At 38.3% G+C, this 24,050-nt stretch overlaps 1 protein-coding gene and 1 pseudogene across 3 annotated transcripts in view; both read right to left on the bottom strand.

Annotated features, from left to right (window-relative positions):
- The window catches only part of GRAMD1C (GRAM domain containing 1C), a 99,468-nt gene that overhangs the window by 58,405 nt on the left and 17,013 nt on the right, over positions 1-24,050 (bottom strand). For 2 of the 3 annotated variants that reach the window (XM_070369536.1, XM_070369522.1), the window contains exon 2: positions 15,977-16,058. The exons of the other annotated variant lie outside the window; for it this stretch is intronic. In XM_070369536.1, the coding sequence (XP_070225637.1) occupies positions 15,977-15,996 (20 nt within the window). In that variant the 5' untranslated portion in view covers positions 15,997-16,058. The remainder of the gene's footprint in view (positions 1-15,976; positions 16,059-24,050) is intronic. 3 annotated transcript variants of the gene reach the window in all.
- LOC102277349 (elongation factor 1-alpha 1 pseudogene) lies at positions 7,037-8,687 on the bottom strand (annotated as a pseudogene).

The following is a 24,050-nucleotide window of genomic DNA, read 5'->3' as shown; positions in this document are numbered from 1 at the left end:
TATGTTCTTTAAATCAATAGAAATCTAAACATACAAAAAATAATGAAAAACTGCAAAACAAATTTCTCAGAAACATACACAACACAAAATATCAAGTATTACATCAACCTGGTCCATAATATTCAGATTAAAAACCTGAAGGAGTTAATGAGCACATGTTTGCATTCTTGGAGGAAAACATGGTAAACAGACATTCTTTCCTTCAGTAATTTCCCCCATCAGCTCCTATTATCTAATATTAGGATAAAGTGTAAAAAGACATGAAAGAGTTTATGTTCCATATTAAAACACACAGAGACACAAACAAAACTCAGTCTGTCACATAAGACCTGCTTTTGGCAGCCAAAGGAGGTGTGTTCAAGCTTTTTTCAACCTGAAATCTCTTTCCCAATTATATTAAATATATACAAATGGAGCTCGATGTATTAAGAAAAATATGTTACACACTTATACTACACATAAATAAATGTAGATGTATACAAGTATAGATAAATATATATCAACTTACTTTGAAATCTAAAGTACACTGTTTTTAGGAGCGCTGTATACATACTTGTCTATGCGATTATTTATATCAGCAAATCTAATGAAAACATGTCTTAATGTAGTTTCCCATCTGAAGATGTTGCTATAGAAACATACAGTTTTCTGAAAGGTAGAGTCATCCCTGAAGCAAAATGTCCCTCTGAAGAGCACAAGCATAATCTACATACACAAGAAATAAGGAATGGCTTAGTAACTAAAAACTGTGCCAACTTCACAAATCTCATAGTACTTTAACCAGGGAGAGTCATCGCTTTGTTCATTAGTTCATTCATTCATTCATTCATTCCCTTCTTCCTATACTTTGAGCACCACACACCAGATATTTTTTGCTAGTCACTAGGGTTACCAGACCCACTCCAGTGTTCTTGACTGGAGAATCCCAGGGATGGGGGAGCCTGGTGGCTGCCGTCTATGGGGTCACACAGAGTCGGACACGACTGAAGTGACTTAGCAGTAGCAGTAGCAGCAGGGTTACGAGAAATAAAACTTGCCCTTGTGGAATGCAGTCTAGTGGAGAAGGTATACAATAAACAGATAGAAAAACAGCCTAATGACCAAAGTGTGGAGAAAGCTGAAAGTGTACAACAAGGAGCATATAGGTATGGGGTATGGGGCAGAGAGAATATACATAGAAAAGTTCTCCAGAAAAAGTGACTTTTAAACTGAAATCTAAAGATCAATAAAGGGTCAACTGGACCATGAGGGAACAGGATGTGCAAAGGCCCTGTGGTAGAAAGAAACAATACCTTTAAGCAACTATACAAAGATAGATCTCCTGCTAGAGAAGCTGGAGAAGCTGGATCATGTAAGGTCTCACAGACCATGGCAGACTGTGGACTTTATGAAAAGCCATCAGTGAGTATCAAGTGGAGGAACATAATCAGATGTATGTTATTAAACACCAAATAATTCACACTGTGAGAATGGATTTAGATAAATCATTAGGAAATCCAGGGGGAAACTGATGGTGGCTCAGACCAAAAGATGGCAGTACTAGAGAAAGAAGTAGTTAGATTCAGAGATATTTAAGGGGTAGTACTGACTGGGGCTTCCCAGATGGCACTAGAGGTAAAGAACCCACTTGCCAGTGCAGGAGACACAAGAAACACGGGTTCAATCCCTGGGTCAGGAAGATCTCCTGGAGGAGGGCTTGATAACCCATTCCTGTATTCGTGCCTAGAGAATCCCATGGACAGAGGAGCCTGGCAGGCTACAGTCTATAGGGTCACCAAGAGTCAGACGCTACTGAAGCAACTTTGCACACACACACGGATAGGGAATTGGTAACTAATTAGATGCTGGATGAGAGTGAGGGAGGGATGACTCTATAAATTTTATATATTTTAAGTTTAGCTTCAAATTTGGTCATTTCTAACTCAGCACTAAAATCCAGCAAAATCAAGAGGGCTCTGATAAATGCCACTGCCTACCAGTAAGTTAACACTGCACCTCTAAGATTAAGACATGGCTCTGTGGCTAATGTAAAAAGCATTGCTAAATTATTAATAAGCTATAAAGAGCTGCTATGAGGAGATTTAGCTTAATTGATATATTTTTAAATGATATTAAGTGACTAGTAATTTTAGGAAAAAGTTATTGAGGTTATGAATCCCAAGATATTTAAATTTGCTCATGTTAAATTTCTAAGCAAATACTAAAAACTTAACAAAGGAATTCAAGTCTTTCACAGTGCTTCCTTCAGCAAAACAGAACTGAGACACCACCAAATCAAAAAAGAAAAAATCCTAGTAAATAATTAAGCAGATTAAGTTACTCATTCACTAGTATGCATTTCTAAAACAGGAATGGGGCTAAAGGTCATCCTGAGGTATTCTGAAACTTTTATCTAAACCAATGAAACATTTTATTAATTCAGTTCTTCTCAAATATCAGATCAGAAATATGTGGTAGAACGAAGTCCTACTGTATAGCACAGGAAATTCTGCTGAGTATAACGTGACAGTCTGTGGAAAGGGAGTTTGCGGGGAGGATGGATACATGTATATGTATGGATGAGTCCCTTTGCTGTTCACCTAAAACTATCACAACATTGTTAATCGGCTGTTGTTTAGTCGCTAAGTTGTATCCAACTCTTTTGCCACTCTATGGACTGTAGCCTGCCAGGCTCCTCTGTCCATGGGATTTCTTGGGCAAGAATACTGGAGGGATTGCCATGTCCTCCTCCAGAGGATCTTCCCGACCCAGGGATCGAACCTGTGTCTCCTAAACTGCAGTTGGGTTCTCTCCAATATAAAACAAAAAGTTCAAAAAAAAATTTTTTTAATTAAAAAAAAAAAGACATACCTGGTAGATTGATCACAATACAGATTTCCAGGCCCCTCCCCACGTTTCCGATTAACTACGTCTGGGCTGGGGGAAGAGTGTGCACATCTAGCAAGGTCCCAGCTGACGTCAATGTGGCTAGTCTGTGGACCACAATTTGAGAACCGCTGCTCTATTTTACATTCAGATCAGATCAGTCGCTCAGTCGTGTCCGACTCTTTGCGACCCCATGAATCACAGCACACCAGGCCTCCCTGTCCATCACCAACTCCCAGAGTTCACCCAGACACATCCATCGAGTCTGATGCCATCCAGCCATCTCATCCTCTGTCGTCCCCTTCTCCTCCTGCCCCCAATCCCTCCCAGCATCAGAGTCTTTTCCAATGAGTCAACTCCTCGCATGAGGTGGCCAAAGTACTGGAGTTTCAGCTTTAGCATAATTCCTTCCAAAGAACACCCAGGGCTGAGCTCCTTCAGAATGGACTGGTTGGATCTCCTTGCAGTCCAAGGGACTCTCAAGAGTCTTCAACACCACAGTTCAAAAGCATCAATTCTTCGGCGCTCAGCCTTCTTCACAGTCCAACTCTCACATCCATACAGGAAAAACCATAGCCTTGACTAGCCGGACCTTTGTTGGCAAAGTAATGTCTCTGCTTTTGAATATGCTATCTAGGTTGGTCATAACTTTCCTTCATTAACTCTATTCAAAGATATGCTAGCATTTTAACTGAAGACTATTTGATATAGATTGACAGGTTTTTTTCAGTGGTTTTTAAAAACAATCTCTCTAAAACAGGTATGTTTTATTGTAATAAACTCCTACCTCACTTAGGTTGTTTTTTTATAAGATGGCTTCCTAGCAATAAGTCCCAGACAAGATATGGACAAAAAATTTTTTAAAAGCAAAGGGATTTTACCTTTTTTTCCTCCCAGTTTCCCTACTGACTAATAAACCTGTACCACAACACTAATCGGCACTTCAGAAGGCAATCTTCTACCTGACTTGAGTCATGTTAACAGTCTGATTAATCCACAATTGAATTATGTTTGTCAAAAATTGTTTTATGTATTCATAATTCTGTGTGTGTGTGTGTTTGTGCTCAGTTGTGTCCAACTCTGTGTGATTCCATGGACTGTAGCCTGCCAGGCTCCTCTGTCCATGGGATTTTCCAGGTAATAATACTACAGTGGGCTGCCATTTCCTCCTTGAGAGAACCTTCCTGACACAGGAATCAAACCTGCCTCTCCTGCCTCTCCTGCATTGCAGATGGATTCTTTATCACTGAGCCATTAGGGAAGTCCCTTTTATAACTTTATAATTGGTTACTGGAAAATTTAAATAAAGTTAAGTAAATTAACCAAGCAGCACAGGTCACTTTGATGCACGTATTAACATCAACTTGCTAGTTTTTACATGACCAATTTCAGCCAAGTGAATGGCTCCAACGCCTGAAGATTTACTTTATTAACTAAAATATAACAAAGGATACAGTTGAAATATGTGAAAAGTGTTAACAGGAATACAGATGGAGTGAATCAGCACTATATACTCCCAGAGTAAGCTTGCACAATAAGTCGTACACTCATTTTCAAACGAACAATGTACTATTTATGTACTATTTAATTTTACAGAAGAATTTAGGCATAGCTCTGTAAGGGAGATGATGATGAATTAAGAGAATGTGTTTTTTACGCAATAACAGCAGGAAACACACATCCCAAAGTATTCTTTTCTAGCAGCAATTGATTTCAGACATGAGTGGCAGTAAGTGGCAGCTTGCAGCAAGCAGCAGCGAAAGGTAGCTGGAAGCAGGCTCCTAGTTTCCAAGACCAGGAGTCCTAACCAATGGGCCACAGGAGCCAGCAGTTAGGGCTAAGGTCCCTAGTCTTGCCTGCCTAGTCAAGAACGAATTCAGGCAAGGAGGCGGAAAAGAGTAAAGTAAAGTTTATTGAAAAGTACACGTGGAAAGGCGTGTGGGCTAGCTCAGAGAGAAAGTCACGCCTTTTGGTTAAGTTTAAATCCTTTATCCGGGTCTTCCCTCAGGCCAATCACCTTGCTTTGTCCCACCTGGTTAATTTGTCTCAGGACCCTCCCTGGGGTGTGCACGCACACCCTAGCCAAGATGGATCAAGCGTGACTCATTATGGCCTCAAATGACCCTCTGATTTTTTACTCCAAGGAGCCTTTCTGCGCATGTGTAGTGTCTCGCTTATCAGACAGGGTTTTGTCCTTTCTTTGTCCTTGCCATGATTATTCCCTTGAGTTAAGAGACAAAGACTGGCTATTTACTCTGTTTTTATTAGTTGTAAATTCCTCAACTGAAGCCCACCTATCTCTTATCTCAAGAAATGAAAGCAGAAGGGTGGCTGATTGTAAATTTCCAATCTGAAGCCCATCTATCTCCTACCTCACAATCATCTTTGGGAGTCCAAGAACAGTGATTTGCTTAAGTCAGACTCTGGAACAACATTTTTAGGATTGCTTTCTATTATAATTTTGTACATAAACTACAAAAGATAACCATTCACTTTTTTTTATACTTTACATTGCTGGTTTTGTTGTTGTTGTTCCTTTGCTTTTTACCTGAGCAAACTGTAAGGGCAGATGCAAACTGAAAAAGAAAAAATTAATTTTCTCTGGTGAAAAAAAAACAGAAAGAGACCCCCCTCCTCTCTTTAGAGCATTTTCCTTAGAAAGCCTGTAAATTCTTTCTCTGCACCTGTGAGATGTGAAATCTTTTTAAAAGCAAAATAGGCTTCTTGCCAGTTTTATAACCCTGATGTTTCCTCCAGGACTTGGGAGCCACCTCTTTCAAACAACAGGGATGATAAGACCCCATCTCCTAGTTTCTCTGACTGGGTAATTTCCATGGCTGCCTTGATTCAAGTTGCAAACTAACTCCGGTCTTTAAGAAGTGAGTTTATTTTTCCTTTGGATAAAGCCAATTCGCTAACATAGCTGACCCAATTACCAGATGAATTTAGGATAAACTGATATGACATACGGTGCTGTCAAGTCCTCTAACTTGAGGGCTGAAAGTGAAAGTGAAAGTGAAGTCACTCAGTCATGTCCAACTCTTTGCAACCCCATGGACTGTAGCCTACCAGGCTCCTCCCTCCATGGGATTCTTCAGGCAAGAGTACTGGAGTGGGTTGCCATTTCCTCCTCCAGGGGATCTTCCTGACCCAGGGATCGAACCCAGGTCTCCTGAATTCCAGGCAGACGCTTTAACCTCTGAGCCACCAGGGAAGCCTCAACTTGAGGGCTAGTTATTACTTACCTTTAGAATATGTGTAATGGCTGTATCTGCCTGCCTACATAAAAAGAGGAGATTTCTTTCTGCCTTCACAACCTCTTTTGCAGATTGCTTGTGATGTCCATCACACTCTAATTTAATGCTTATTCAATAATAAAACCAAGTGTTTTCTTTCTCTTTTACTTTTGTAGAGAGGTTTTCTGGGTGGGTAGGATATTTTGTTTTTAATTATATTTCTCCAGTGCAACATTTTCTAGGGTAAAAAAATCTACCTTGTTCACTCATTTAATCAGAGACATTAAAAAATGTTTTGAGCACTGGTGTCACTATAAAAAGTATACGTTCTCCCAAGAGAATACATTCAAAGCAACGATCATATTTAGAAGTGTGAATAGTACATAGAACAAATCTAGTCCATGGAACTTCTGGTCTAAGTTGACATGAGTGTCTAGTTCTGTTCCTTTTGCAATGCTGAGGGTTAGACAGAATGCGTACATTGGTTGACTAGAAGTTTTGATTAAATTTTAAGAGACAGAAAGTGGACACTAATGGATAAGCCACAGTGTGGAGAAAGTCTCAGCTCAAAAAATACACAAGAGAAGGTTGAAGCTATCCCACTCCAGAGAGACTCCACACTGAGAATCACAAAGAGTGACAGCTAGAACAAGGACCAATATCAGGTACCTGACTGGTGAGCTCTCTATGGTAGAGGTCAATCACACTCACTCACATCTTCCAACACAAGGGAGTCTTATATCTTTGCAGCCTCATCATCATTTGGTGTTGTCCACTGTTTTAGTGTTTAATTTTAGCAATTCTATTAGATATGTCATTTATTTAATTGTGCATTTAATCTGTATTTTCCTATGATAGTGTGCAATTTTTCATATGCTTATTTGCCATCCATATATCTCCTTTGGTAAAGAATCTGCCCATTTTTTTTTTTCCTCATTAAACTTATTTTTAATGGGTCTCAAATTCTGTGACAGATTTTTGGTCAAGTTGTTTTCATTAAAAAGTACTGATTTTACAAATAAATAACTTAAACTGCCACACACAAAACATATGGACCACAAAAACATTCTCCTTTCCTTCTGAAGGTTTTACGATGCATTGTTGTCATTAACCAGTCTTTTACTACTAAACTTAAATGGCCAATTGAGACAAACAGTTCTGAGACCATTCTTCCAACACTGATTAATACTGGGGTGGCAGGTATTGGGGATAATATTCATTTAGCCTTCTGAGCTTTCTGGGCAGACTTGGTGACCTGGCTAGCTCCAGCTGCCTTCTTGTCCACTGCTTTAATGACACCCACAGCGACTGTCTGTCTCATGTCATCCACAGCAAAAAAATAGCCCTGGGGAAGATAGAGAAGCTCTCGACACACACGGGCTTGCCAGGAACCATATCAATGATGGCAGCATCACCACATTTCAAGAATTTAGGGCCATCTTCCAGCTTTTTCCCAGAAAGACGATCAGTCTTCAGCTCAGCAAACTTGCAAGCAACGTGAGCTGTGTGACAGTCCAGCACAGGTGCATATCCAGCACTGATTTGGCCTCGATGGTTCCAAATAATCACCTGAGCTGTGAAGCCAGCTGCTTCCATCGGTGGGTCATTTTTGCTGTCACCAGCCACATTGCCATGACAAACATCTTTGACAGATACGTTTTTGACATTGAAGCCCACATTGTCCCCAGGAGGGGCTTCACTCAATGCTTCATGGTGCATTTCTACAGACTTCACTTCAGTTGTTACATTGACTGAAGCAAAGGTGACCACCATGCCAGGTTTGAGAACACCAGTCTCCACCCTATCGACAGGGACAGTACTGATACCACCAATTTTATAGACATCCTGGAGGGGCAAACGCAAGGGTTTGTCAGTTGGGTGAGTTGGTGGCAGGATGCAATCCAGAGCTTCAAGCAGGACGGTTCCACTGGCATTGCCGTCCTTACGAGTGACTTTCCATCCCTTGAACCATGGCAGGTTAGCACTTGGCTCCATTACGTTGTCACCATTCCAGCCAGAAATTGGCACAAATGCTACTGTGTCAGGGTTGTAGCCAATTTTCTTAATGTAGGTGCTGACTTCCTTAACAATTTCCTCGTATCTCTTCTGGCTGTAGGTTGGCTCAGTGGAATCCATTTTGTTAATGCCAACAATTAGTTATTTCACACCCAGAGTGTAAGCCAGAAGGGCATGCTCACAAGTCTGCCCATTCTTGGAGATACCAGCTTCAAATTCACCAACACCAGCAGCAACAATCAGGACAGAACAGTCAGCCTGGGATGTGCCTGTTTTTCATGAAGTCTCTGTGTCCTGGCACATCAATGATGGTAACATAGTACTTGCTGGTCTCAAATTTCCACAGGGAGATATCAATGGTGATACCACACTCACATTCAGCTTTCAGTTTGTCCAAGACCCAGGCATAACTGAAGGCCCTTTTCCATCTAGGCAGCCTCCTTCTCGAACTTTTCAATTGTTCTTGTCGACCCCGCTACATTTGTAGATCAGATGGCCAGTCATGGTAGACTTCCCTGAATCTACGTGCCCAATGACAACAATGTTGATGTGGGTCTTTTCCTCTCCCATTTTTGCTTAGGTTTAATAGTGGTTTTCATGACACCTGTGTCCTGGCGGCAAACCCATTGCAAAAAAGCTAATCGGCCCATTTTTTAATAGGGTTGTTTGTGTTCTTACTGTTGACTTTTAAGAATAGTTTCTATTGTGGATAGACGTGTATGTTTGTTTTTTTAATCAGATATGTGATTTACAGCTATTTTCTCCCTGTTTGTGTCTTATATTTTCACCCTCTAAAATGTATCTTTTGCATAGCAAAAGATTTTAATTTTGATGAAGTACAACTTATCGATTCTTTCTTGTATAAATCATGCTATTGGTGTTACACCTAAAGATTCATCATCAAATTCAAACAGAGATTTCCTCTAGGGAAAAAACCCACCCAGATGTTTTCTTCTACAAATTCTACAGTTTTATATTTAGTTCTATGATCCATTTTGAGGTAATTTCTGTAAATAGTGTGTTTTGTTTCAAGGTTCATTCATTTTCTGCTTATGGACATCTAATTGTTCCAGTACCATTTGTTGAAGATGAATTTTTCTCCATTAAATTATTTTTGCATTTGCACCTTTGTCAAAAATGAGTTCACAATATTTGTATGAATTTATATCTGAGCTATTTTCTGTTCCATTTATCTAAATGTCTATCCTTGGCAAATCTCAGACTGTCTTGATTACTACAGATTTATAGTAAGTCTTGAAATTGAGTAATGTATGTCTTCCAGCTTTGTTCTTTTTCAGAATTATTTTGGCTATTCTAAATCCTTTGTTTTTTCCATACAAATTTTAAAATCAGTTTGTCTATTTCCTCATCTATGAAAAAGTATTCTGGGGTTTTTCATTTGAGAGAACGGAGACCTCAATAATATTGAGTCTTCCAATCTATAAACATTTATTTAGACTTCTTTTGTTAATGTGTTACATTTGTTAGCATATAGAGCCTACATATTTGTTAGATTTATACCTACGTACTTCATTATTGGGAAGTTCTGATGTAAATGTTATTTTTAAAATTTCAATTCCAATTGTTCTTTGCTAGTGTATATAAATGTTTCTTTTAGCTTCAAATAATTTTCAATTTTGTTATCATTGTTATTTAGTCGCTAAGTCGTGTCCAACTCTTTTGTGGCCCTATGGACTGTAGCCTGCCAAGCTCCTCTGTCCATGGGATTTCCCAGGCAAGAACACTGGAGTGGTTCCCATTTCCTTCTCCAGGGGATCTTCCCAACCCAGGGATCAAATCTGCATCTCCCTTATTGGCAGGCAGATTTTTTACCACCGAGACACCACTAAATTCACTCATTAAATCTAGAAATTTTTGTAGATTATCTGAGATTTTCTAAATGAATAATCATGTCTATTGGCAATAAAGTTAGTTTCTATTTCCTGTTCTCCTAATGTATATGCCTTTTATTTCAAGTCTGTTGCACTTACTGCACTTAAACTTCTAGTAAAATGTTGAGTCATGCCTGAATGGTCTAGTGGTTTTCCCTACTATCTTCAATTTAAGTCTGAATTTTACAATAAGGAGTTCATGATCTTAGCCACAGTCAGCTCCGGGTTTTGTTTTTGCTGACTGTACAGAGCTTCTCCATCTTTGGCTGTAAAGAATATAATCAATCTGATTTCGGTGTTGACCATTTGGTGATGTCCATGTGTAGAGTCTTCTCTTGTGTTGTTGGAAGAGGGTGTTTGCTATGACCAGTGCATTTTCTTGGCAAAACTCTATTAGCCTTTGCCCTGCTTCATTCTGTACTCCAAGGCCAAATTTGTCTGTTACTCCAAGTGTTTCTTGACTTCCTACTTTTGCATTCCAGTCCCCTGTAGTGAAAAGGACATCTTTTTTGGGTGTTAGTTCTAAAAGGTCTTGTAGGTCTTCATAGAACCGTTCAACTTCAGCTTCTTCAGCGTTACTGGTTGGGGCATAGACTTGGATCACTGTGATATTGAATGGTTTGTCTTGGAAACGAACGGAGATCATTTTGTCGTTTTTGAGATTGCATCCAAGTACTGCATTTCGGACTCTTTTGTTGACCATGAAGGCTACTCCATTTCTTCTAAGGAATTCCTGCCCACAGTAGTAGATATAATGGTCATCTGAGTTAAATTCACCCATTCCAGTCCATTTTAGTTCACTGATTCCTAGAATGTTGACGTTCACTCTTGCCATCTCTTGTTTGACCACTTCCAGTTTGCCTTGATTCATGGACCTGACATTCCAGGTTCCTATGCAATATTGCTCTTTACAGCATCGGACCTTGCTTCTATCACCAGTCACATCCACAGCTGGCTATTGTTTTTGCTTTGGCTCCATCCCTTCATTCTTTCTGGAGTTATTTCTCCACTGATCTCCAGTAGTATATTGGGCACCTACTGACCTGGGGAATTTCTCTTTCAGTATCCTATCATTTTGCCTTTTCATACTGTTCATGGGGTTCTCAAGGCAAGAATACTGAAGTGGTTTGCCATTCCCTTCTCCAGTGGACCACATTCTGTCAGACCTCTCCACCATGAACCACCCATCCTGGGTGGACCCACATGGCATGGCTTAGTTTCATTTAGTTAGACAAGGCTATGGTCCATGTGATCAGATTGGCTAGTTTACTGTGATTATGGTTTCAGTGTGTCTGCCCTCTGATGCCCTCTCACAACACCTACCGTCTTACTTGGGTATACCACCCTTATGGCAGAAAGTGAAGAGGAACTAAAAAGCCTCTTGATGAAAGTGAAAGAGGAGAGTGAACAAGTTGGCTTAAAGCTCAACATTCAGAAAATGAAGATCATGGCATCTGGTCCCATCACTTCATGGAAAATAGGTGGGGAAACAGTGGAAACAGTGTCAGACTTTATTTTTGGAGGCTCCAAAATCACTACAGATGGTGATTGCAGCCATGAAATTAAAAGACGCTTACTCCTTGGAAGAAAAGTTATGACCAACCTAGATAGCATATTGAAAAGCAGAGATGTTACTTTGCCAATAAAGGTCCATCTAGTCAAGGCTATGGTTTTTCCAGTGGTCATGGATGTGAGAGTTGGACTGTGAATAAAGCTGAGCGGTGGAGAATTGGTGCTTTTGAACTGTGGTGATGGAGAAGACTCTTGAGAGTCCCTTGGACTGCAAGGAGGTCCAACCAGTCCATTCTAAAGGAGACCAGTCCTGGGTGTTCATTGGAAGGACTGATGCTAAAGCTGAAACTCCAATACTTTGGCTGCCTCATGTGAAGAGTTGACTCAGTGGAGAAGACCCTGATGCTGGGAGAGATTAGGGGCAGGAGGAGAAGGGGACGACAGAGGATGAGATGGTTGGATGGCATCACCGACTCGATGGACATGAGTTTGAGTGAACTCCGGGAGTTGGTGATGGACAGGGAGGCCTGGCGTGCTGCGATTCATGAGGTCGCAAAAAGTCAGACATGACTGAGCGACTGAACTGAACTGAAAATGTTGAGTAAGAACAGTGAGAGAAGACATTTTTACCTAGTTTCTAATTTTAGGTGGAAGGCATTCAGTCATCATTAAGTACAATGTTAGTTGGAGGTTTTTCATAGTTTCTTCTAAGGAAGTAGAATAAGTTCTATTTCTAACTTGCTGAGAGATTTATTATGAAAGAATGTCGAATTCTGTCAAATACTTTTTCTGCATCTATTGAGATGATTATATGGTTTTTCATATTTGGTCTAAGATGATAAAGTATATTGATTGATTTTTCTTTTTTTTAACATGCTGAACCAGCCATGCATTCCTGGAATGAACCTCACTTGGTCATAATGCATAATGTCTTTTAAAAATTGCTGAATCTCATATGCTAATATTTTGTTTCAACTCTTTATTTCTATGTTCATGACAGATATTAGTCTTTTCCTAGAATGTTTCTATCTGGTTTTGGTATTTTGGTAATACTAATCTCATAAAATGAGTTGGGAAGTGATCCTTCTTATTTTCTGGAAGGAATGATACTATTTCTTACATAAACGGTTGCTAGAATTCACCACTGACACTGTCTACATTGAGTTTTCTTTTTATGGAAGGTTCTTAACTATAAATTCAATTTCTTTAATAGGTATAGAGCTATTCCAGCTATATGTTTCTTCTTGTGTGAGGTTTGGTAGTTTGTGTTTTTCAAGAAATTGGTCTATTTTAACTAAATTATTGTATTTTGGGCATAGAGTTGTTCACAGTATTTCTTTATTATCTTTTTAATATTCAGGGGATCAGCAGTGATGAACCCTCTTCCACTGCTGATATTGGTAAGACATGTCACCTATCATTCCTCTTGGTTAACCAGATTCTCGGCCTATCAACTTTATCAATTTTTTCAGAGAACCAACTTTGGCTTTGTTGATTTTCTCTACTTTTTCCTCTGTTTTCAATTTCATTAATTTATGCTCTAGTCTTTATCATTTCTTTCCCTTTCGTAGCTTTAGGTTTAATTTCCTCTTCTTTTATAGATTTACTAGGTATAACCTTAGTTATTGATTCTACTTTCTTTTCATTTTTTAAAATGTTCATTTAACACTGTATATTTACTCTATATAGTTACTTTAGATCAACTTCACAAATTGTTATTTTCAATTAGTTCAAATGTATTTCATACTGTTAAACTATTATGATTCTTAACAACTCTTTATACCCAAAATACTGATACTACTTTCTTCTGCTTCACACATTATTTGACCTTTCCTTCTAAATTTGAGTTTTACTGGATTTTCTTCTACTGATGCCATGATTCTTTTGTTAGTGTTACCTTAACTCTATATGTTATCTGTGGTTGAGCACATCTACTCTGCTGATTTTAAGTGACACTGATAATTCATTTACTCACTCATTTCTCTATCCATCAACCATCCATTCAATCACTGGGTACCCATTATTATATGTCAAATACTGACCTTTGTACTAGAGTTACAATAGCAAATAATATAGATAAAAGTGAAAGTGTTAATCACAGTCATGTCCGACTCTCTGTGACCCCATGGACTGTAGCTCGACAGGCATATGAATTCTATCCATAGAATTCTCCAGGCAAGAATACTGGTGTGGGTTGCTGTGCCCTCCTCCAAGGAATCTTCCTGACCCAGGGATTTAACCTCTTATGTCTTCTGCATTAGCAGGTGGGTTCTTTACTACTTGCGCCACCTGGGAAGCCCAATAATATAAATAGTTCAGTTCAGTCGCTCAGTTGTATTCTACTCTTTGTGATCCCATGGACTGCAGCACACAAGGCTTCCTTGTCCATCACCAACTCCCAGAGCTTGCTCAAACTCATGTCCATCGAGTCGGTGATGCCATTCAACCATCTCATCCTCTGTTGTCCCCTTCTCCTCCTGCCTTGATCTTTCCCAGCAACAGGGTCTTTTGCAATGAGTCAGTTCTTCCCATCAGGTGGCCAAAGTATTGGAGTTTCAGCTTCAGCATCAGTTCTTCCAATGAATATTCAGGACTAATTTCCTTTAGGATGGACTGGTTTGATCTCCTTGCAGTCCAAGGGACTCTGAGGAATGTGAAGGACAGTACAAGAGTACATACTAGAGGTATCTATCCAGAGGTGATAGTTACAATGATAACACTGGTCACCAACCATAGTGCTGGATCAGGACCTTTCTCTATCAGATATAAACCTTTCATTGCTGGATTATGGGAAGGCCCTGGGAATCCTACAAGAGAAGCCAGGAGAGCTAAGGTATGAGGAGTCACTTGGGGGGGAGCTCAGTGTTTCCACATTTTAACTACTACTACTGTTACTCTGGTGAGCAGTAGATGAATATAAGAGCTGTATCAGCCCCGTCAAACTTACAGTAAAGGCATGCCTAAATGAGAAATATAAACAAAATATACATGCAAATAGACATAATACATTAATATATATTTTAAAATACATAAATAAAAGACAACCAGGCATAGAAGAGGGAAAACAATTCTAGGTAAAATGAAGTAAAAAAAAAAGCCCCAAAACAAAAGGAAATGACATATATAAAGAAAGCTGACTTCAAAAAAGACTAGAGACTGAAGGGAACTTGATAAAGACAGATGAGAGGATAATTAACATATACAAAAGGCCACATTGAAAGGCAGTCAAGCTTTATTCTAAGGTTACTGGAATACCATTCATAAAGGGTTTTAAACTGATCAGATGTGCATCTTAGAAAAACCACTATACCTATAGCCCTGAATAGAATGAAGGCATGTAAGACTAGGAGAGAGATCAGTTAGAAGGATACTGTGGTGCACACTAAATCTTTACTTCCAGATAATACTTCTGTACCTTGCTAAAACTGTTCATATAACCTGAATCACAGTGATTTGTTTATATATGATGTTTTTCCACGGGACTCCAAGTTCTTCAGAAACATCATGGTCTCTGGCACAGACTGAGTACTAAGAAATACTAATTGAACTAATCTATAAAAGTATGAAACTGTGGATTTGAAATGTCAGTGAGTTGTTTTTTAAAATTAAAGGTTAAAGATTCTTTGTTTCAGAAGACAGTGATCCAATATGTGGTTAAATCTAAAAGTTAAAGCCATTTGTACAGAATGATCCCAATTATATATTTTAATTTGTATCAGTTCAGTTAAGTTCAGCTGCTCAGTCATGGCTGACTCTTTGTGACCCCATGAACTGCAGTACACCAGGGTTCCCTGTCCATCACCAATTCCTGGAGCTTGCTCAAACTCATGTCCATAGAATTGGTGATGCCATCCAACCATCTCATCCTCTCGTCCCTTTCTCCTCCTGCTTTCAATCTTTCCCAGCATCAGGGTCTTTTCCAAGGAGTCAGTTCTTCGCATCAGGTGGCCAAAGTATTGGAGTTTCAGCTTCAGCATCAGTCCTTCCAGTGAATTTTCAGGACTGATTTCTTTTAGGATGGGCCCATCTAGAGGGATGGTCCTTTGGATGGGTCTCTGGTTAATTTGTATAGGTATGTAATTTTGGTTAATATTTTGTCTGTATTTTTCAATATGTATATGTGCTTTTTAAAAAATTTAAAATTTTTGTATTATTCCTCACTGCTGTAATAAACCTGTTCATTGTATAAAACTTGGAATATACAGACTTTTACAAAGTAGAAATCTAAAACCACCTATAATTGTACTATCCAGATACAGTGCCAATGACACACGTATCTATACAACTTCATTTTATATTGTCTGATGACAGGTGATAAGAGGCTGTTTATCCTGAAAAACAGTTTTTGCTGAGCATAAAGGCTTAAATATTCTATGAATATTATCACTCATCAACTCTATTTTGATGAGGTAGTAAAAGAGTTTTTGTACCTTCTTGACTTTTTTTATTTTTTACCTGCTATCAGCTCTCTGCATCAGGCAGATGTGCAAACTGTCTTTTACTCTTCATTCCTGTCTTTATAGGTGGAACTTGAAATCTGCAACAATAAAAAATTAATTTTCTGTTTAATTATAATCATCACTAAATGAGCTGAATTGTAGTATCTTAGAAAATAAAATTTAAATGGACTTTAAAATCATACCCTTTTTGTGCAATATTCTGTACGTCTTTATATGAAAAACCACATAAAATAAACATTTCAAAAAAAACACCAAAAGGAAGTAAAGGATGCTTCCAGGATGATGGAGTGAGAATTCTGGCAAATATTCTGCAAAATCAAACATCTAGCTGGGGGGGAAAAAACTGTCAAAAACAATCATCTCAATTGACTGGAAATTGACCATAGGCATACAATAAAATGAGAAGTATTTCATCAGGAAAATCTACTGAATCTGGGTATGAATATCAGAAGTCTGTGGCATCCTTTCCTGGGGCTGCTCCCATTACTCATTCTTCCCCACAAGTTAGGTCAGTGTAGTAGTTCTGCAAAGGTGGAACAGGCCATGAAAACTAGCAGTGAGGCTGACAGAGCAGAGCTGAGTTGATTCAGAGTAGAAAACAGAAAACCTATCCCAGGAGGCAATGGCACCCCACTCCAGTACTCTTGCCTGGCAAATCCCATGGACGGAGGAGCCTGGTGGGCTGCAGTCCATGGGGTTGCTAGGAGTCGGACACGACTGAGCGACTTCACTTTCACTTTTCACTTTCGTGCACTGGAGAAGGAAATGGCAACCCACTCCAGTATTCTTGCCTGGAGGATCCCAGGGATGGGGGAGCCTGGTGGGCTGCCGTCTATGGGGTTGCACAGAGTCGGACACTACTGAAGCAACTTAGCAGCAGCAGCATCCCAGAAGTGAAGGGAAAAATTCGGAAGCTATCCAAGCAAGTGTGAGGTTGAAATCTCTATTAGTACAAGAACAAGCAGACTGTCAAATTAGTAGGGGACTTAACAGAGAGATTGTAGAGGAGAGGCAGCCACAGATCAACTTAATACACTCTTCATGTAATCCTAGATAAACAGGGGCTACAAGCATGTGCAAGAGAGATTGGAGAAATCCCAAACTAGCCACACACTCCTGGTATCAAGGAAATTAACATGCAGGAAGTCTTGTTCAGGCTTCAGAAGCAGGATAGCAGGCCCCTGATTTTGCTTCTAACCTGCCTGGACACTGACCAAATTCCGTGCTTGCCTGCAAAAACAGAGAGTCAGGCAGCACTTCAGATAAGAAAGGGAGTGGGTCTTGGAACTCTTGAGTACCTGGAGGTTTGACCAACTGCAGCAAGGTTTGACAAAATCCTATGACTCACAATATAAAACAAACAGCATTGTAACAATGTTAAAGTAAAACCAGAGGTGAATTTTTGCATGCAAACGGATGATATCAGTCTGCAGTCTGGGGTTATAAGTGGGAGCCCCAGAAACTGCAATTTGAGGTCTTATCCATGGAGTGGATGTACTGCCCAGGACCTTTTCCCAACTGGGACTCCAAATAGCTGTCACATGGGATTTCTTAGGGCTGTTTTTAAGTCTACATGTTGATCAGGCTTCCCTGGTGAAGAATCCACCTGCAGTATAGGAGATCTGGGTTTGATTCCTGGTTTGGGAAGATCCCCTGGAGAAGGGAATGGCTACTCACTCCAGTATTCTTACCTGGAAAATCCCATGGACAGAGGAGCCAGGCAGGCTCAGTCCATGGGGTCACAGAGTCAGACACGACTAAGCACACACATGTGCACACTGGTTGGCCCAATTTGGTGATGTATGTGCTGTACTTTTCACTATTGTTTCTATTTCTCTTTTAATGACTGTATATTGAAATTAAGTCAACTAATCCTCAATTAAATATTGAAATTGTTTATTGTGTGTAACAAGTGACTTTTGTTAACAAGTCCTCCAAACCTGAAACAAAAGTAATACTTTCAGCAAGACACCTGGATGGAAATACAAGAAGTCTCAAAGGAACATAAAAACAGGGACAAATTTTAAAATGACCTGAATTTTGAATGCACTACCCAATCTATACACATATCTGTCAGCGGAAGCGGAAAGCCTTAGTGGCTCTCTGTATTTAAGCACAATTTCTGACTAATTGTTGACTGATACGAGGGGTGACACAGGAAACTAGCCTTAAAAACAAACAACAACAATGATAATAAATGGAGCAAAGATCATTGTTTCCACACACTACAGGACAAACATATTTCACAGATTTACTCTAGGCAAATTCTAAACAAAAATCAGGAATGACAAGTTTTAGGGATAGGAAGGATGCCATCAGAATCCACAGCTGCTATAATATGTTATTAAAGTTTCCAATTTTCAAAAAAAATATGAAACAAAAAAAATAGGAAAATGTGACTCATAATAAGAAGAGAAAAAGCAAGCAATAGAGTCTTTCATGATTCCAAGATACTAGATTTAGCAAAGACATCAAAGCAGTTATTTAAAATATCTTCAATGAACTAATGAGAACAATGCTCAAAGAATTAAGGGAAAGTATGATGATAGTGACTCATATAAACAAGTAGAGAATCTCAACAGAGAATCTTAACGAATAACTTTTTTTAATTAAAAAAAAAAAAACCCTGACATTCTGAAGTTGACAACTATAGTCACCAAAATAAAAAATTCAGTAGAGGGGTACAAAAGAAGATTCAAAATAGCAGAGAAAGAATCAGTGAACTAAAGACAGATGAATAAAACTTATCCAATTTGAAGAACAGAAACAAAAACGTTTGAAGAAAATAAACAAGAGACTCAGAGACCTGTGTGTCAGCATTAAGTGAATCAAAATACATGTAATGAGAGTATCAGAAGGAAAAGGGAGGCAGAAAAATATGTAAATACTGGTCAAATTTTTCAAAATTTGAGGACAAGGTACAAATCAAAGATGAGTAATGAATCCCAAATAAGATAAAGACAAGAGATTCAGACTTTGACACATTAAAGTGAAATTGATATACACATAGAACAAACATATATATGTACCATACATATAAAACACATATGAGGCATATATATATATAAAGGCAGGGGAGAGATAATGGAGCTAGGATGGAACAAAGGTTCACTATTTTAGCAGAATTAAGTTAGTAATCTGAAGTGTACAGTGAGAGGTTATGATGTACACTGTAATCCCTCATGCAATCCTTTAAAAACACTCAACTACATTTTTAAATCAAGAGGAACTGAAGTGGTATCCTAAAAAGTATTTATTTGACACATAAAGGGGGAGCAGAGGAACAAAAATATATATGAGATACAGAGAAAACAACAAAATGGCTATTTATAAATCTAAGTTATCTCCAATTAATTTGTAAATTTCCAATTAAAATGTAAATATATATTGTAAATACAATAAATATAAATAAGTTAAACACAGAGATTGTCAAACTGGATAAAAATAGACCCAACTATACTCCGTCCACAAGAGACACACAACTTAGATACAAAAAGACAAAGAAGCTGAAAGTAAAAGAATGGATATATATACCATGCAGACAGTCATCACAAGAAAACTGGAGTTCCTATACCACTCTCAGCTGAAACAGACTTAAAGGCAAGAAATATTCCTAGAGATTAAGATATGTTCATAATGATAAAAGAGTCAATACATGAGGAAGAGGAACTAAAGAGCCTCCTGATGAGGGTAAAAGAGGACAGTGAAAAAGCTAGCTTAAAACTTTCAAAAAACTAAGCTCATGACATCAGGTCCCATCACTTCATGGCAAATGGGAAAAAGTAGAAGCAATAACAGATTTTATTTTCTTGGGCTCCAAAATCATTGCAGACAGTGATTCAGCCATGAAATTAAAAGATGCTTGCTCCTTGGAAGGAAAGCTCTGAAAAACCCAGACAGCGTATTAAAAAGCAGAAACATCATTTTACTGACAAAAGTCCATTACGGTCAAAGCTATGGTTTTTCCAGTAGTCATGTATGGATCTGAGAGCTGACCATAAAGAAGAGTGAGTACTGAAGAACTGATGCTTTTGAACTGTGATACTGGAGAGTCCCTTGGACTGCAAGGAGATCAAACCAGTCAATTTTAAAGAAAATCAACCCTGAATTTCATTGGAAGGACTGATGCTGAAGCTGAAACTCCAATACTTTGGCCACCTGATACAAAGAGCTGACTCATTGAAAAAGGCCCTGATGCTGGGAAAGACTGAAGGCCAAAGGAGAAGGGGATGGCAGATGATGACATGCTGCTGCTGCTGCTGCTGCTGCTAAGTCACTTCAGTTGTGTCCGACTCTGTGTGACCCCATAGACGGCAGCCCACCAGGCACCCCCGTCCCTGGGATTCTCCAGGCAAGAACACTGGAGTGGGTTGCCATTGCCTTCTCCAATGCATGAAAGTGAAAAGTGAAAGTGAAGCCGCTCAGTCGTGTCCAACCCTCAGTGACCCCATGGACTGCAGCCTTCCAGGCTCCTCCATCCATGGGATTCTCCAGGCAAGAGTACTGGAGTGGGGTGCCATTGCCTTCTCCGGATGATGACATGGTTAGACATTAATAGCATCACCGATTCAATGGTCATGAATTTCAGCAAACTCCAGGAGATAACAGAGCATAGAGGAGCCTGGCGTGCTGCAGTCCATGGGGTTGCAAACAGTCAGACACGACTTGGCAACTGAACAACAAAACATACTGATGCCAATTATACCAAAGGAAAAAAAGTTCACATGCATACAAGGGAAAAAAATGAAGGAAATATCTCAGAATAGTTTTCTCTGGTTGGTAAGAAAACAAGGAATTTCACTTTTCTTCTTTGTATAATTTTCTATTTTCAAATTTTTTAAAATTCCTAAAATTTATAAAAATTGAAATTACATAAAAAAATTAAATTTCAAGTTTAAGTTGACATACAGAGTGAAGTAAGTTAGAAAGAGAAAGACTAATACTGTATAATACCACTTATATGTAGAATCTAGAAAAATGGTACAGATGAACTTATTTGTAAAGCAGAGATAGGTCACAGATGTAGAAAACAATCTTATAGTTACCATGGGGGTAAGAGGGTGAAATAAACAGGGAGATTGGGATTGACAAATAAACATTACTATGTATAAAATAAACAACTAATAAGAACATACAATATAACCCAAGGAACTCTACTCAGTGCTCTGTGGTGACCTAAATGGGAAGGAAATCTAAAAAAGAGATAATATATGTATATGTATAACTGATTTTCTTTGATATACAGCAGAAACTAATACAACATTGTAAAGCAACTATACTGCAATAAAAATTATTTGTTAAAAAATTTAATGAGATAAATTGCATAATTTGAAAAACTATTATAATTTATTCAAAATTATTTCATTTTATTTTACACTGAAGGCAATGTTCATATTCTAGGAAGAAAATATTTAGTCCTTATCCATTTAAAAAAAATCTTGAGATACAATTGACATCTAACTGTATGAATTTATCCAGTTTTATTTATTCATATACTTGAATGAATTTAAAGTATACAATGTGTTAATTAATACACTTATATACTGCAATATGATTACCACTGTAGCACTAGCTAACACCTCCATCACATCCCATAATTATCATTTCTTTTTGTGGTGAGAACATCTAGTTTCTCAGCAACTTTTAAGTATATAATATAGTATTATTAACTGTATAATTATAATCAGAATGCAAAGTATCTGTCCTTAAAGGTCCCAATTTCCTCTTTCTCTAATATTATTTTCAAAAAAATAACAACCCTCTCACTCTAAGTAATTCAAATAGTTTTGGTACACATTTCTACATGCAAACACAGTAAAATTCAATATGCTAGCATTTTGCAGTCCAAAAGTCTTAATGGCTTGTACCTAGCTAATCAAAAATGATCTGGAGAGTCTCAGTGATTAGTATCTGTGGCAGCTCATGCCACAATCTCAGAAGCGGACTTTTAAGGCAGTTTTGGGCAACAGATTGGAATAAGATACAGTGAAAAAATAAAGAGTAAATTAACTTGGTACATTAGTCATAAAAGACTAGACTACTGTATCAATAAGCAAACCTCAAAGTCTCAGTGCTTACAAGAACAAGGGTTTATGTCTTGTTTAAATATAAATGAACAATGTGGGTTGGCAAAAGCCTTAGCTCCACACTGTCCTAACATAGGGACATATGCTAATAAGGGCTCCACCATCCTAGGACAGGAAGATGGCAAATAGTGTACCAACTCTAAGGGCTCCCCTCTAGAAACGACACACGTCATTTTGTTCACATTTCACAGTATTAGAACATAAACCAAGATAGAATATATGTTCAGCCATATCTCAACAAATTAAGAGAAGTGAAATTATATAGATTGTGTTTCACCACAATGAAATCAACCTACAGATCAATAACAGGAAGAGAGCACAAAAATCTTCAAACATTTGGATACTAAAAAACACATATCTAAATAATCCACGGATAAAAGAGAAAGCCTCAAGGGATATAAAAAAGTATACTGAACTGAATGAAAATGAAAATACAATATATCAACATCTGTGAGTCACAATGAAAGCTAAGAAACAAATTTATAGCACTAAATGCATACATTAGGAAAGAAGAAAAGTAATAATCTCATTGTCCAACTCAAAAACTTAGAAGAGGAAGAGCAAAATAAACCCAACATGAGCAAAAAAGTATTATATATAATAAAGATTACATATAGAACAGAAATCGATGAAACAGAAACACAAAAACAATTAGAATATCAATGAAAAAAGAGACGATTATTTTTAAATTATCAGTGAAACTAGAAAACCTCTAAAAAAACTGACAAAGGCAAAAAAAAAAAAAAAAGCCTGGCGCAAGGGGCTACTGTCAATCCTCTCAAACCCTGCTGCTGGGGAATTCTCTGGCAGTTCAGTGGTTAAAATTTCAAGCTTTCACTGCCAAGGTTGTGGGTTCAATCCCTGGTCCAGGAACTAAGATCCCACAAGCCACACAACCGAGGAGGCTGTCTTATATAGTTCACCCCAAAACAATTAAAATAGTAACATCAATGATCATTGATCACAGATCACCATAACAAATATAATATTGAAAAAGTTCCAAACTGTGACACAGAAACACAAAGTGAGCAAATGTTGTTGGAAAAATGATACTGATAGGCTTGCTCAACATAGGGTTCGTACAAAACTTCAATTTGTAAAAAATGTAGTATCTGTGAAATGCAAACAAGTAAAATGCAATAAAACAAGGTATGGCTATATTCTAAAATTCAGATTTACACAAAAGGGCCCTTTTCATGATAAAAACCCTAGTGAGGAGGCAAGAATGCAGAGAAACTGTATCTCTCACACTTTGCTAGTGGGAATGTACAATGGTATAGCACTCTAGAAAAGCTTGGCAGTTCTGTAAAACTAAACATGCAACTATCAGATGACCCAGCAACTGCACTCCTGGGCATATAGCCCAGAGGAAAACGTATGTTCACACAAACACCTGTACATCAATGTTTACAGCAGCTGTATTTATCATAATCAAAAACTGGAAACAGCCCAGGTATTCTTCAATGGATGAATGGTGAATTCATCCATACCATGGAATGCTACTTGGCATTAAAAAGGAATGAACTATTGGTACAGAAAACAAAATGAATGGACCTCCAGGGAAATATGATGAGTGAAAACAGCCAACATAAAGTGTTACATAACTATACCATTCCCTTTATATAATATTTTTGAAATGACACAATTACAGAAATAGAAAACAAATTAGCAGTTGCCAGGGGTTAAGTAGGGGCAAGGGGAAGAAAGAAAATGGTTGTGTCTATAAAAGGGTTGTAACCTATAAAAAAAAGATGTTTCTAGTGATAGAAATGTTCTAAAACTTGACCTTATCACTATCAATATGCTAGCTATGACACTGTACTACAGTTTTGCAGGATGTTACCATTAGGGAAAACTTTTCAAAGCGTACAGAATCTCTCATTATTTCTTAGAACCATGTGAATCTTAAGTTATCTTGGGACTTTTCTGGTGGTCCAGCGGCTAAGACTTGACCTTCCAGTGCAGAGAGTGTGGGTTCAAGCT

Source organism: Bos mutus, chromosome 1 (genome assembly GCF_027580195.1).
Source record: "Bos mutus isolate GX-2022 chromosome 1, NWIPB_WYAK_1.1, whole genome shotgun sequence".
Lineage (NCBI taxonomy): Eukaryota > Metazoa > Chordata > Mammalia > Artiodactyla > Bovidae > Bos > Bos mutus.
This window is presented reverse-complemented; position numbering and strand designations above follow the sequence as displayed.